Below are 16,057 nucleotides of genomic sequence, written 5' to 3'. Positions count from 1 at the left end.
TGGCTGTGTGAAGGATTCTAAGTGCCCTTGACAATAAGCAGTGCATTTGTCATAGTTTTACCATGTTGTTTAGTTACAGATGAAGTCCCTTGTTTCACATTATGTAAATCAAATTGTAATGTTGCAGCCTCATGCATTGATATGATATATTATATTGTATGTTTAGAAAAAGCACATAAAATCCCTTTCCCCCTACATCTGAATATACTTTACACTCAGTGATTCTTGGCCCTAAGGTGAAGATTTAATTTTATGTGGTTCTTTAATTTTCTGCATTGCCATATCATTCGATATCATCTGTTTTGGGTGTTTCTCTCTCCATTTGCTGGCAAAGGCAATTGCAAAATAGAACTATCCATTATTTAATACAATCCCCAGGCCTCTTCCTCTCTGATCTTGGGCCTTTATCACATTACAGAAGTGATTGTGTTCATTCTCTCCTTTGCCTTCAGAGTAGAAGCTTATTTATTTACCTTTGTATTCTTCTTCTTATCCAGTGCTCGGCATATGAGAGGCACTCCAATTCTGTAGGTAGGCCATTCACTACACAACAGCAGAGGGAGCCATTTACATTGTCGTATATGTAAATATACCCCAGGAATTAAACAGTACACAACCTGTACAACTAGGTATGGTGTCCCTGTGGTAAATTTGATTTCTGTAACTTCTGATGCAGAAAAAGGCTAAACGTATCTGGTCATTTACTTGTTCAAAAAACAAAAAACAAAAACAAAAACAAAAAAACCCACAAAACTGTCAGCAGACCCTTTCCATTCTTCTTTACCCATAATTATATTCAGACACTGAATATGTTACAACATGGGGGGATATATTTTCCTATGGCATTTGGTGTTGGTTTTGTACCACAGAGACTGACTTTGCCCCAGTTGAATGCCAAAAGAGTTGTCTTTCTGGATTTCTCTTGACAGCTGGAGAAGATTCTGTGTAGTACTTAGAATCAAAGGAAGAACTGAAGGACCAGACATCAAGAAAGACAGGGAAGGCGGGAGTGGGTGGGGATGGTCAAAAATAAAAAGACAGTGAAGAAGGAAACTCTGGAAATCTCAACCACTGGGTTTGGATGATCCAGGGACATTTACATTCTCATTCTATATCATCCACTTTAGATTCTCTGAAAAATAGGTTTGAGCCAAGTAGGGGCGGGGGGAATTCTGTGATTAGAAGCTGGTAACCAGAAAATACGATGTGTTCAAAGGTGGCTTTCTAGAGGAGAAAGATGCTAGGGGTTGGGCATGGTCAGGGTTTGCCTCAGTGGCTGCCCAGCCTTTTAAAAACTTTTGATTACAGCCCTGGGAACAAGTATTCTAATTGAGCAGTCTTGTTTTGCCCAGATTTATAAGGGTTTCAGTTTTGTAACTTGAATATTGAAGGAGATGTTGTCCACTAGTGTAACTTAGGGTAGGGGAGTTTCAGTGGTCACCTCATATGGGATAAAATTCTAGTGTGTCTTCCCTTATTTATCTAGAGTCGTCTTTCTAACTTTGGCATGTATTTTCAGAAAGATTACTTTTTACAGAAAAAGGCGTAAATATTAAGACTCTTGATGGACAATCTGATTATTTAGTTTATTAAAATTTCTTTTTCTTTGCTATTTGCTTTTTAACAATTAAAAATTAATCTACTTTGCAACATTCCTTCAGTTGGAACAGTAGATCTTTAAGGCATATGCAAGTAATATTGTTAGGTTTATATCTTCCATATATAAGAGATTTTGTGTAGAGTGAAGATTAATGTACCAACTTAATAGTCAACTTTCAATTATCCAGGATAGATTAACTAATTTATAGATTTACAAAAATAAGAAATAATAGCATATTTGAGAAAGACATTAAAATTTTTACAAATTAATGAAAACATGCTGTACTGTTCCTATTGTTTGGAAATACACAGCAATCAGTAGGCAGCACATCATAATACTGCATTGTGTCTACTGCATTTTGGGGATTACCCACACCCTTGCCAGTCAAAACTGCTCAGAAGAAGCCCTCTTTCAACTTACACCACATAAGACAACCACAAATAAAGTACAAATAATGAGTTTACAATAGAATTCCAAATCACAAAATGATACCATCTTCCATTACAAAAGCCAAGTCACAATTAAAGAATAATTTAAAGAGCTGACAGGGATTATTAATGTATGTTTGCATGATTTAAAACACAAAAACAATCAAAATATGAAAATAAAGTGTTTTAAAAAAATGGTTGATTTGAAAATTAAGGAAAATAAAACATCTATAAAAGAAATGTATTTATACTTAAAATCTCAGTTTCTGAGTCGAAGCTGAAAAGAGCACTAGTGAATTAGATGATCTGAGGGATTCTCCCAGAAGGCTGCATAGAATGATTAAGAGATGGAAAGATAAAAGGATGCTTGAGAATTACAGACGTCAAAATGAGAAGAACAAAGATTCACTCAAAGGAGTTCAGGAGAAGAGAGTAGAAAGAATGTGAGAGGAATGGTAAGAATTTTTGTATTCACGGATCTTCAAATTGAAAAACATACTGAGTACCAAAGAGGATAAATAAAAATGAAATCAGTACCTCGACATATCTTGGTGGGACTGCAGAACTACAAAGACAAAAAGAAATCTTGAAATTAACCAGACCACATTGTATACCAATTATGTGTCAATAAAAAAATTAACTAGAAACCAAATGCATGAAAGAAGGGCAAAGTGGTCGCAGACTTCTAATCGTTAAATATATAGGCAAATCTAAATAAACACTAATGGTTTAGAAAAAACTGTCTAACTTGAAATTTTGAAAATTGAGATGGAATTATAATGTCAGATAAAAAATAACATGAAAAATTGAAGGAAGAGATTGGATTAAAATCCTTTGATGTCCTTGCCTTTTTCAGGAGGAGATTGAAGATAATTTTTAACTTTAGACATTTCAAATGAATGTAGGAGACAGAATAATAATGTCCATGTTCTAATCCGCAGACCCTGTGACTAAGTTATCTTATATGGCAACAGGAACTTTGCAGATGTGATTATCTTAAGGTTTTGAGAGGGAGAAGCTAAATGTAATCACTCAGTGTAAGGAAAACAGAGGCAAGAGTCGGAAAATGATGGAAATGGATCAAAGCTCTGCAATTGCTGGCTTTGAAGATGGAAAGGTACCATGAGTCACGAAATTCAGGCAGACTCTAGAAACTGGAAAAGGCAAGAGAACGAATTCTCACCTAGAGCTTCCAGAAAGAACACAGTGCTACTGACACCTCGATTTTAGCCCATTGAACTCCTTTTCAGATTCCTGACTTAAATTTCATATTAAGACACTAAACTTGTGGATTTGTTACAGCAGCAATAGGAAAGTAACACAGTGTACTTTAAAATGTAAAAGAAACCATAAATTGAACACAGTCTAAATTACTTTTTAAAACAGTAACCAAAAAAAAAAAAAAAAGAGAAAGAAGATAAAACTAGAAAGGAAGAAGGAGAAAAACAAAGAAGAAAAGAATGAAGATAAATAACTTGGTAAATAAAATCATAAGTAATAGAGAATCCAAGTATATCCATAATAAAACATTAAATTCACTTATAAAGATTTATGTAACTAGGTTTTACAGTTTAACCATATGCTATGTAAAATAGAGAAAAAGAAAGTTGAAAGTAAAACAGAAAAAAAGATATGCTAAGCAAATATTAATGTATTATTAATATATTAATATTTGTTAACATCAGACACAATAGACTTTAACAAGGAAAACATTAAAAGGGATAAGTAGGGTGTTTACACAATACTAAAAACAAAAATTCAAAATAAATTACAAAAATTTAGTGATAACTTATCTTCAACATAAACAAAACAGAAATTAGCAGAAACATAAGGAAACATTAACACATTATAATCATATAGAATTTTAACAACTCTACCTCAGAAACAGATGTAAAAACAAGTTCAAAAATTCTTTCTTTTGAGCAAATGTGTATCAGAGCTTGTTATAACTAGATCCAAACAATTAGAGAATATACATTTTAAACATGCGTGGAACATTACAAAACAGTGCATAGATATTAAATCAGGAATACTGCTGATGAGCCCGGCAAGATGTGAATTGAAAATTAACCATTGTAAATATCAATGTAGATGTCATTGGTGAAATTGACAGGAGCGTTGCACTTAATTTTTAAAAGTTATTTTTTATTTAGGAGTGGCATTCAGATGGCTATAACAGAGAAGGCAAGTTTTTTAAAAAGGATTTTTTTTTTCGTTTCTCCCTCGCATACATACAAAGACTAACTGTGGTATTGTGGTACTGTGGTATTGTGGTAATAGTAAATTTCTATAGAACCTAAATGCTCATCTATAGGAAATCAATAGGGAAAAAAAGCTTAAATTATGGTACAGGAATAGCAGCAACAACAACAAACAACAAATACATCAGCTAACTTTTGAGAGCTTACTATGTGCCTGGCATTGTTTTAAATGTTCTGTGTGTGTTAACTCATTCAACCCACCTATGAAACCTATATTTTAAATGTTTTATATTTTTAAATCATCTAACCTATACAATAAACCTATGTGGTAAATAGATCTCATTATTACCCCTATTTTGTAGATGAGGTGACTGAAGCACAAGAGCTTAAGTTGTCTAAGGTCACCTAGGTAGTAAAAGGTAGATAAAAAGTTTTGCTTTCATATAGTTTGCCTCTGAAATTCATAACATGTTAGAGAATGCTCTTGAAGATATGGCAGTCAAATAAAGAGCAAATTACGGAATATTATTTATGGTTAGATCCCACCTATGTAAAAACACTACTTTCTTCATGCCCTAATGAAAATGGTTATTATCATTCTTTTAAAAATGTTGCCAATTTTATGATTTAAAGTACTGTTTTAAATTTTATTTCTTACCTTTAAATCTTCAATCGGGAAATTAATTCTGTATCATGTGAAGTAGAGATCCTACAATATTTTGCAAACAGAAAGCCATATCCTAACACTAGATACCATTTTTCTGGTAATGAAAACTGAAATCCTGTAAAATTCAAATGAGATGGAATTTTATTTTTGAAATATTGCCCGTGAAATAGGACATGTTTCAGGATTATATAAGGTAAAAATGTATCATAAAAATTTAATTATTCTTCTGTTTCTTAGAACTAAATATTAGTTAATCTAATTTTTAGTTTTATTAAATTCTTGGAGGTAGATTAAGGTTGTGGTTCAATTATTCATAAAACTATTAAAAATGAGTCACATACTCTCTATTATTTGTGAAAAAGTTTATCTTTACTTTAATTTTCTATTTTTTTTCTAGGAAAGATTTCTGTGTCCACAAAGATGAACCATGTGATACTGTTGGTAAGTGCACATCAAAATTTTTACACATTTGAAGAGTTCTGGGGACACTAAACACATCATTTGTTTAAATATAGGAAATTATGGAATATTTTAGATTGTCAGAGATATATATTTTCAACCTATATGTTTAATCATTTTTCAACACCAGTTATTAATAAAACAGCTTAAAGACATGTATGCACTATATTTTGCAGAAAATTTTAAACAACGCTTTAAGAATATCATGAATTCTTTTTTGTTATTTTCCCAGAGGTATACGCATGAGTTCAATAAAATTCTATTATTATTGATAAACCAAGGAAAAATATATTAATGACAGTATAATTGACCTTTTTAAGGCTAACAGATTTGTTTTAAAGTTATATATGCTTGAAGTTCTTTCCAGTCAAAGAAAGTTCATCTAATTTGCATGACTAATGATGATTTTCTGTACATAAAGTAGCATATTTTCTATATTTTGTCCTGGATATCTAAAACCCCTATAGTATAACCATATAGCCAATAGTATTCATTAAACCTTAATTCTTAATTTTGAGAGAATGACTACATATATGCTAATATAAATTCATTATATAAATTTGCCTATCCAAATACATTTAGAACTATATATAGATATAAACTATATAGCTATATATATATATAATTTAAAATCATATAGCTGTATCTAATAAAATACTATTGGTAAGGCATATTTAAGAGTCAATCTGGTTTTGACATGTGGGGTTCATTTGTTCTTTGTAAGATGAACAGTAAAAAAAAGGTAAAAACAGAATAAAGGGTTATAGATATTTAAAAAAATAATCTAACTAGTTCTATTAACTTAAGTTCTCATCAGCTTCCTCAGATGATTAAAATCTGAGGTAATAAAGAGAAAATCGAACAGAACAAAGCAGACGATATTGGAATCAAAGGAATGTTTGGTTTAGAAGGGACTTTAAGCATAAAAAGAGCTGGACACCTAAGGAAAGCTGACCTGATTTAGGGATGATCTTTGTAATGTTAACTCACTTACCTGCTGTCTGCAGTTTTCTTCTCTTCTTGCCTGAATCTCTAGAAATTAAATCTTGATATGGTTTTAATACCTAAGCATGGAAGCTTTCAATTACCAATAAAGCTTGTTTCAAAATAATGACCTTCTCCTCTTAAACAGCCGTGTTGCCTGTAAAGCCTCTTTAATATAGACAGATCAACTTCTTGCTCATTGGAGCACCTGAGAGAAATCAGCCACTTAAGCGGGTCTTCATAATTGTGCCTTTTTGTAGAGTGGGCCTGTGGACTCAGGAAGCAAATACTAATGTGAGGCGAATCAATGTTTCATGTCTTGTCAAAACTGCTCATTGAAAATAGCATTATATTTGTGATACATATTATCTATGAAACTTATTTTCCGGTTTAAAGCACCTTCATTTGAATAATGAAAGACCTTGGTCTTTTTGGCAGGAAAGTGATATAGTCGGCCCCGCTCTATTGGTCCTGCCCATTAAGAGTATATCGCAGCACAGGGTGTGGGAAATCCAGTGCCCTTCCTGAGATCTCTCTGGATTTCTGAGTTCTTAGATTCTCGGGGTCCTCTCTGGCATCACTAAATCCTAGTTTTCCTCTCTGTATCTTAGGGCAGTTCTTTTTCTCAGACCAAATATGAGAGAAGGATCTTTCCTCTTATTTAATCTTGAGCAGGATAAAAATCTGAAATATTTCTTCAGAAGAAAGAAAATGAAAGCCTGAACAAGTGAGTCAGAAGAGTAATCTCTTCATCCAATCCCTGCCCCCACAAAAAATCTCCTTGTTACCTTAACCATTCTTATGCCTAAAGACATGTATGTTGACAGGGTTTATAAAGACATCTGTGAGAAATAAGTATTGCAGGTGCCACCCCAGCCTTCATTTATCACCATGGTGCAGCCACAGTGCCATGTCAGTGGGGACAGTCCTCTAGCCACTGTCATGATTAGTCTAGGCCTATCCAGGGGACCGTTTCAGGACCTCTGCCTAACCCAGTCAGCAAATGGGACTGCATGGTTGGGCCCGTCACCTATGCTTGCCTCATTAAGCTGAAGAAAGAAACATTTTTCACGTTTGAAACTTGTTCATATAGCTCCCCACTGGATGTGAACAAGGAAGGATGCAACCTTGATCACTATGATCTGAGCTCAAACACAGCAGGATAGAAAGAGGGAAAGGTGCCTTTTTCTCTGATGACTCTGTTGAATCACTGGTTCTTCAACCTTGGGCCCAGTCTAACCTTTTGGCTTTAGAATGAGTAAGCCAATAAATATCCTTATTTTTAAGCCAAATTTATGATATTTAATTCTGTAATTTGTAGCCTAAGGCATAAATCTTCCCTGACACTCATATATGCATTTATAAGAAAAGAATATGAGACGATATTAATAATTTCCACTGTTATTAAAAGGGTACTGTCAACTTGGTCTGTGACTAGTTTCAAGAATTAAACAAAAATGTATAGCTTATTGATCATCTTAACAGTTTTAATCTCTAACAAATCAAAAGAGTTTTAGGGCTTAAATCAATAAAATATTTATTGACACACATTTTTTAATCTCCTCATGTAATAGTACAAGTTGTATTTTTGTCAGGTACTTTTCTTAAGTCAACATGTACCTTCTTTCTTCCTTTATCTATTACTGATGTGAAGTCATCCCATTTTATTTCAGATTCTATAATGAAAATTCTGAAAGAGAGGAAGGGGAAAGGAAAAAAGCGAGTTCAGCATTTATTAGTTTGGATAATATGGGCCTGAATGGTAACTTTAACATGACAATTTTCCCTACCCTGCTAGGTATAGTGAGAGAGGAAGGACAGCAGTAAAAGCTTTAAATATATATTATTAACTTGAGTTATAAATGGAGAGGAATGCCAATTTTAAAAAATTTATTTATTAGAGAAGAGAATTTTTTATTGGATAAATTTGACAAATAACTGTGTAAATTTAAGGTATACGATGTATTACTTTGATACATTTATATATTGTACTATGGGTATCGTAACAATATCACATTATATACTTTTTAGTATGATATTATTGTCTATATTCAATCTATTGTACATTAGATCTCTCTGGCTTGTTTAGGGCTCATTATAAGTTTGTACCCTTAAACACCATTGGTCTTATCCTTTCACCCCCTATCCTCTGGTAATTGCTATTTTATTCTCTCTCTCTGTATTTTTTTTACTTGTTTGATTTTTTTTTTTTTGGATTCCACATATAAGTAATATACAGTACTTATCTTTCTCTGTCTGACTATATCACTTAGTATAATGTGCTAAGGGGCCATCCATGTTGTTGCAAATGGCAGGATTTCCTCCTTCCTCATGGCTGAATAATATTTCATTGTGTATATATACAACATCTTTAAAATTTTTTTATTTTTCAATTATAGTTGGCATACAATATTACATTAGTTTCAAGTGTACAACATAGTGGTTAGACTTTGATATATCTTACAAAGTGATCAGTCTTGTATCCATCTGGCACCAGACATAGTTATTACAATCTTATAGTCTATATTTCCTATAGGAATGACTAGATTTTAAAAGCAGTGTAAATCTAACTCTCTAGTTTTGTTCCCATTATTACTTTATAGATGAAGAAAACTCTGAAATAGAACAGAGGATGGATTTTCAAGTTAGACATCTAGATTTAAATTAGCACTCTGCTGCTAATTGTGGGCATATTACCTAACACCTTGGAAGTTTGTTTCCTCACCTTTAAAATAGAGGCTATATTATCGACTTCACAGAATGTTGTGAAGCTCTGACACTTGCAAATGCAGCTAATTTTTCAATCCTCACTTGGTATCCTGTTATTTCCTGCAGAGAGGTTAAAAGTTTGCCCAGCATCAGTAAACGGTGGTGCTGGCCTCTGCCTCGGATCTTCTGGCTGTAATCAGAGTCAGCTTTCCTTTATAACTCGATGTGTTTGTATAATAGAACACTGAAGGTGAGAAAAATGTCTTTGAATGAAGTGATAGAATGAAATTGTGTAAATTAAAGCATACAAAGAAATGGCAAATATAAACTTGGAAATTACTTTTATTTGCTTGCATTTTAATGTTGAAATGATAGGATATTTTGCTCATTTGCTGATGCAGATGATAAGTGCATTTAAAATGAACTGGGCTATAGCAATGTTATGAGATATTATAAATGAATGCTTCAGTTTATAAGTTATGTTTATTTATTAAATTTATATTTGAAAGGGTAAAGGAGGGTCAAATATATGGTAATGGAAGGAGATTTGACTTTGAGTGGCAAACACACAATGCAATATACAGATGATGCATTATTGAATTATACACTTGAAAGCTATATAATTTTATTAACCAATGTCACCCCAATATATTTAATAAAAAATGAAAAGCTATTTAGTGGGTAAAAAGTAAAAGGTGTTTTAACACCCCCCGAATCACATTTTTTCCTGTTGTTTTAGTTAGGTAGAGAGTTTGATAGATTGGTAGGTAGTCATATAAATAGTGGAAGAAAAAAAGCTATTAAATATTTTAATCAACAAAATGTCAATTCTAAAACATATGTGTGTTCACCTTTTAACATTCCTGAAATTGAGATTTATTTTGTAATCAATGGCCTACTAGAACTGTGTCATAGTTTAATTCAAAGTTTTTAAAATTTTAATTGGATAAACTATGATGTATGACGGTATCCTCATATTTCAGGATGCAAGTGGCAACTATTTATTTACTTAGCGAAGTTGCCTTACCTCCTGTGGGAGGTGGAATAATGGTTCCCAAATAATGGTCCCGGACCCTGAGAATATGTTAGGTTACATAGCAAAGGGAAATGAAGGTTGCAGATGAAATTCTGGCTACCAATCAACTGACCATAAAATGGAGAAATTACCCTGGGCCAACCTGGTGTACCCAAGCTCATAATAAGGGTCCTTAAAAGTGGAGGAGCTCAGAGTCAGAGGGAGATGTGATTGTTGAAGAAAGGCACAGAAAGATGTGATGTGAGACAGATTCAACTTGTCAGTATTGGTATTGAAGATGGAGAAAGGGGGTCCCCAAGTAACACTGGCTTTAGAACTTCGGAAAAGCAAGGAAATGGATTCTCACCTAGAGCCTTCAGAAGGGGGCATGGACAGCTGTGTGACAACTTGATTTTAGCTAGTGAGCTCTTGTCAAACTTTTAACGTAGAGAATTTTAAGATAGTAAATTTGTGTGTTTTAAGCCACTAAATTTGTGATAATTTGTTACAGCAGCTGTACAAGAACATGTATGTTCTAATACCTAATTACCCCCTCTAATTACTTATAAAGAAAGAATAAAGAAACATGGAGCTCTCAAATCTTTAGATTGTGGGGTCAACAATCCTGGCTTTATAGTTAGTTTTAGGAATTGGTGAAGAATTTGAGATTAGATTTAAAAATATAAATTTGCTTCATGATATATAAAGAGCAACAAACTGGGTTTATGCTAACAAATACTATTAATTATAGTTGACCATTTCTAGCTGAGCAATTAGACCAAAAAATGGTCTATATCATCCACTGACAATAAAAGAAATCTAATAAATTTCAAAAAAAAAAAAAATCTTTCTATGAAAATACCAAGCCTCATGATTTACAGATAATTTCTACTAAAATTCCAAGAAACAGACCATTCCAATATTATACAAACTATTTTAGAGAATAAAAAAGGGTGCATTAAAACCATGTAAATTTCTTACTACATCTTAAGGAGGACAATGTAAGAAAGAAAAAAAATAAGCTATTCTTTCTCAGGAAATAAATGAAAGATTAAATTAAATTAAATATTAGCAGATATTATCTCTCAATGTATTTTTAAAATGAGGATTATCTTATTCAAGATTTATTCCAGAAATGCAGGGATAGTTTTACATTAGAAAATCTTAAAATGTAACTATGTAATTCAATTAAAGATAAAAAACCATATGATCATCAGAACACATAAAGAAAATATCTTTTATACAATTCAAAACAAATTGATGGTAAAAACTGCTAACAAAATGGGACAAAGTAGGGATTTTATTAACCCAGTTAAAGAGATTTACAAAAAAATACATGAATCTTAAAAAAAAAAACAAAAAACCCAAAGCATTAAAAGCATTCCTTTTAAAATCAGAAACAAGAATTGGATTTTATTATTACTCTTTCTATCCAACAATGCATTAGAAATTTTAGGTCTGAAAATAAAGTGGATGTTTTGATTGTCTACATTTTTAAAAAACATAGAGAATATGGAATTAAATTATTAAAATCGACAGGATAGTCAGGTGGTTAGATATCAAATCATATTCAATGAATTGCATTTTATATACCAGCAACTGGCAGTGAGACATTTAGTTTAAAAATTCTATTAAATATATGAAACAAATTAAATTCTTTGGAATACATCTGATAACAAACATAAGACATATGGAGAAAATTATTGAGCTATCCTGCAATTTAATAAAGAAGATATAATTCAGTGAAAGCTAAACTTTGCTCATGGTCTAAAAGACTAAAGATCATACAAATGTCCATTTCTCTTACACTGATCTATTGATATGATGTATTTCCATAAAAATTCTAAGAGGAGTTTTGGAGGAAAATTGATAGGCTGATTACTCAAAGGTTATATGTAGGAGCATAGGCCTAAGAATTGCCAGGAGCTGGTGAAGAATATGCAGGGGGAATCTACTCTATCAAATGTCAAGATATAATTCGTAATAAATAGGACAAGGGCATTATATATATTTGGGAAATTGATAAATAAGGCAGAACACTGGGAAAGGAGGCACATGATATTAAGACAATTAATTGTTCACATGGAGAAAAATTAAAATGAATCCGATATGGTTTAAATTTTTTTAAGTTTAGAAAAGAAAATATAGAAAAATAATTTTATATTTTTAAGGTAGAGACAGATTTCTTAAAATGGACCCCAAATGCTAATCATAAAGGAAATGCTTGGTGAACTCAACTATATTAATATTTAAAATTTCTATCACTGATACCATAATCACTATACAATATATGGTAAAAAATCTTATTTGTCGATATTACCATAGATCTCATCAGAAAAGTCTTTAAGTGTTGGGAAGCTATCAAGCTCAAATGACAGATACAAGTTTTCCAATATTCTCAAATTTTATCATTGGTAAAAAAAAAAAATACCATCAATTGGTTTCCTTGGAGTAACAGGTTCCTTTTGTTCATTTTTGGGTAAAAGTCAACCAAACTCACAAGTCTGAATAACTGTGTTTGTCCGTGAGACATTCTTCTAAGTACAAATGCTGTTTGATGAAATGCACTTATTTTAGCTCACAAATCATATGATCTCACAGTACTTTTCCCAGACACAACATCATCTTTTAGTCTGCAGCAGAAATGCTTTATCAATACTTCCTTTTTGTTACACAAAATATTAAAAAGTGGATACACTTCAGGGTTCAGATTTAATACAATTAATCAATTTTCCTGTTTCACGTAGAACATTTTAAAGTAGAATTGTCATGTTCCCTCTGGGAGTGAGTGCCAGTGAAAAATAAAATGACTGACAGTGAAGTTTGGTGCCAGGCAATTTTATGTACCATTGCTTTTGCATTATCAGTGCAAATGTCGACAGTTTTGACCTTACAGAGCCCACTGAAAAGATACGATGGAAGCCCAGGATTCCGTAGAACATTCTATGAGAAATTTGCCATAACTGATTGATAATCAATGGTGATAGTGATCATGCGTGTGTGTTGTGTTTCATGAAACCTTTTAAAGACTTTAAGTATTGAAAATCGACAAATACTTAGATCTGGCAAAGGTACATATTGACCCATGAGTTTGCAGCTATGAATATTTTTCTAATTCTTGTTGATGAGAGAGGCTTTGCGTCCTTTACCACTAGATTTCAAGTTGGACGTGTTTTGACCCTGCCTGCATTCCATTGCCAAGACTTCAATGCATCAATATTACTAATAAACTTTCTTCTCCTGCTTTTCAAGCAGGTTGAAATGATAGTTTATTCTTCAGTATGCTTCTGAAGAATTCTGATTTTATGTACTTGCAGATTGTCAAAAAGGCATACAGACCACCTGGGAAGTAACTGCCAAAAAGAAACATATTCTGAGACTAAAACATACTTAAATCACCCTTTTATGTTGACACCGTGCATGTGAGAATCTCCAGACACTTCCCTTTCCAAACACCAATACGTTCTTCAAACCACATTTCAGCAGAAGTAATCATTTTTATTGGGTGAGAAGAAGAGGTCAAGCCAATTTTTAAAAGTAGCATAATTTTCATTAAATAGCAGTTGTGGCATTTCTTCTAGCATTGTGGCACCTAAAACACAGAGAATTTCAGAGAGTGAAAATGCTTAAAGAAATTACTGAGATCATCTCTCTGCTTGAATGTACTTTTCGTTAAAATTATATTTTTTCTAGTGAAAAACCATGTCAGTTTAATATTTAGTATTTTGAAATTTGTAATCTTTTGGACTAGGCAAAGAATGAAATTAACTTTTTTCTATATAAATTTTGCTTTTTTAAGTGAATCAATAGTGTAAATAAGTCTTTGAGGGAGTTCAAGTACATTTGTTGGGTATTTATTATATTCACATTTCCACTCCAAGCTCTGTAATAGATTCAAGAACAACTTTGGGACATACATTTTAGCAAAAGAGATTATCGAACGTATTAGAAGCATGAATCAGCATTATATGTGAATAATTTTACATTAACTAGGGTCAGGTATGAAATAACCAGATGTTGTTGTATTTTTTATGAGATATGTTGCTGTGAAGAGTTGCTCAGAAATGCAAATGGAATATATTCAGTGTGGTTGACAGAATTCTGAAGATGACACCCCTAAGATTTTTTATCCCTGGTTATTCAGTCTAACGCTAATCTAGGTACTGCCGTGAAGGGATTTTGCAGATGTAATTACAATCCTTCAGTTAATCTTAAAATACTGAGAATTAACCTTATTAGCCCTTTAAAGCAGAGATAGGGAACTGAATGATGCTGACAACCTAAATGAATTTGGAAGCTGGTACTTTTTAGAGCCTTAAGATAAGAGCTGAGCCTGGATGGCACCTTGATTTAGGCCTTATTAGATCATAAGCAGAGAACCTAGATAAGCTGTCCCAGACTCTGACCTATGAAACTGTGCAATAATAAATGGGTGTTACTTTAAGCCACTTCATTTCTATAATTTGTTATGCAGCAGTTGGAAACTGACACATTCAGACTAAAGGACGCATATTATTATACTTTGATTTGGGGTTTAAATACTGGAGGAGAGCAGGCCATCTTGGATGAAAGTATGGTACCTGGCCCTCTGAGAAAGCAGAGTAAAAAAAAAAAAATGAAAATATTTGTTAAGGAGTAAAAGTTAAGGGAGAAATTCAAAGAGATTTCCACTTATGGCACCTGATGGGACAGGAGAACAGTGAAAGGATTTTTGGAGGATTTTTCTACAGTCTTTTGCAATTTCTCCATATTTAATATTTCTTTTGTCTCATCGGTGATGAACAAAAGCACACTTAAGTGAAATGAGTCTGAACACTTGCCTTGTGGGGAAGAAAGGAAAGCGGTGGAGAAAACTGCATGTCAAAGGAGGGAACTGAGTGGCACCAACTCAGAATATAAGAAAATACATCACTCTATGGACCTCCAAAGAAAGAAAACAAGAAAACCCAAGGGTGCCACGACTGTAGCTTTGCAACAAAAGGCCTGTGATGTTCACCTTTTGATAAGGAGATCATATGATCTATAATTCATACTAAGACCCTTTGAAAAGTTGAAGGAAGTAATTAATAATTATGCTTGGACAAATGCATAAAGTGGGTTGCCCCAGGCAAACTAGCTGTATGGTCACTCTATCATTAATGAACTTGTTTGAGACATACTTTTACATATTGATCAGAACTGTAAATTATACACCGATTACTTATTTCAGAAGTATTAAGCTATAACGTTATTTTTATAATATAGATATTTTATTTAATCCTTCAATAATAATGATTAAAGTCACTAAGAATCAACACATGAGCATTTTTGCTGCATGTGTTGGATGCTGGTTTCTCCTCATTTCTCTCAACCTTGCTTTCCTTTAATCCAGATGGCCAAGAGCATTGGCTATTGGTACATTCTAATGGTCTGAGTCTCAGATATGTCAGGAATAAAAAGGGTAATTATTCTCATCATATTCTAAATTCTGATATCTGAAAGGCTTGGAAATATACTTAGAAGGTAATATGAACTGTGCTTCTTTATTTGTCCTACTTCCTCAATATTTATTGGTTCTTTCATTTCAGATGATTTTTTTCACTTCTCTGAATCTTTACCTCTCTGTTTTTGTTCATTTATTCAATTTGTTTCTAATACTTTGGAGCACCTACTCTGTGTCTGAAAGCATATTAGATGCTAGGTGCTAGAGGTAGTGTAGTGACTAAAATGCAACTATTTGCACATATTTTTAAATCTTTCCCTTCTTGCTATCCTTTTGTTATTCTTGCCTAGGGGACTCAAAAAACTCTCCCCTTTGTCTTCCTATTACTGTGAGCCAACTTTCTCTCCATAATTATGCTGCCATGGCTTCCATGCATAAATATATTGATGCACATCTCTTAAGTATTGAGAAACCTTCGTATTTTTTTTAAATCTGCATATCATCTATCATCAAATTTTCACAATTTTGTTATGACCAAACGATTTTGTCTTGACACAGTAAAATTTTTTCTA

The 16,057-nt window shown here is 32.7% G+C and overlaps 1 protein-coding gene across 1 annotated transcript in view; it reads left to right on the top strand.

Annotated features, from left to right (window-relative positions):
• The window catches only part of ADAMTS19 (ADAM metallopeptidase with thrombospondin type 1 motif 19), a 240,139-nt gene that overhangs the window by 86,211 nt on the left and 137,871 nt on the right, over positions 1-16,057 (top strand). The window contains exon 6 of the mRNA XM_025040686.1: positions 5,294-5,337. Coding sequence (XP_024896454.1) covers positions 5,294-5,337 — 44 coding nt within the window. The remainder of the gene's footprint in view (positions 1-5,293; positions 5,338-16,057) is intronic.

This window comes from Pteropus alecto, unplaced genomic scaffold (assembly GCF_000325575.1).
Source record: "Pteropus alecto unplaced genomic scaffold, ASM32557v1 scaffold78, whole genome shotgun sequence".
Classification (NCBI taxonomy): domain Eukaryota; kingdom Metazoa; phylum Chordata; class Mammalia; order Chiroptera; family Pteropodidae; genus Pteropus; species Pteropus alecto.
The sequence above is the reverse complement of the archived record's forward strand: the minus strand, read 5'-3'. Positions and strand labels throughout refer to the sequence as shown.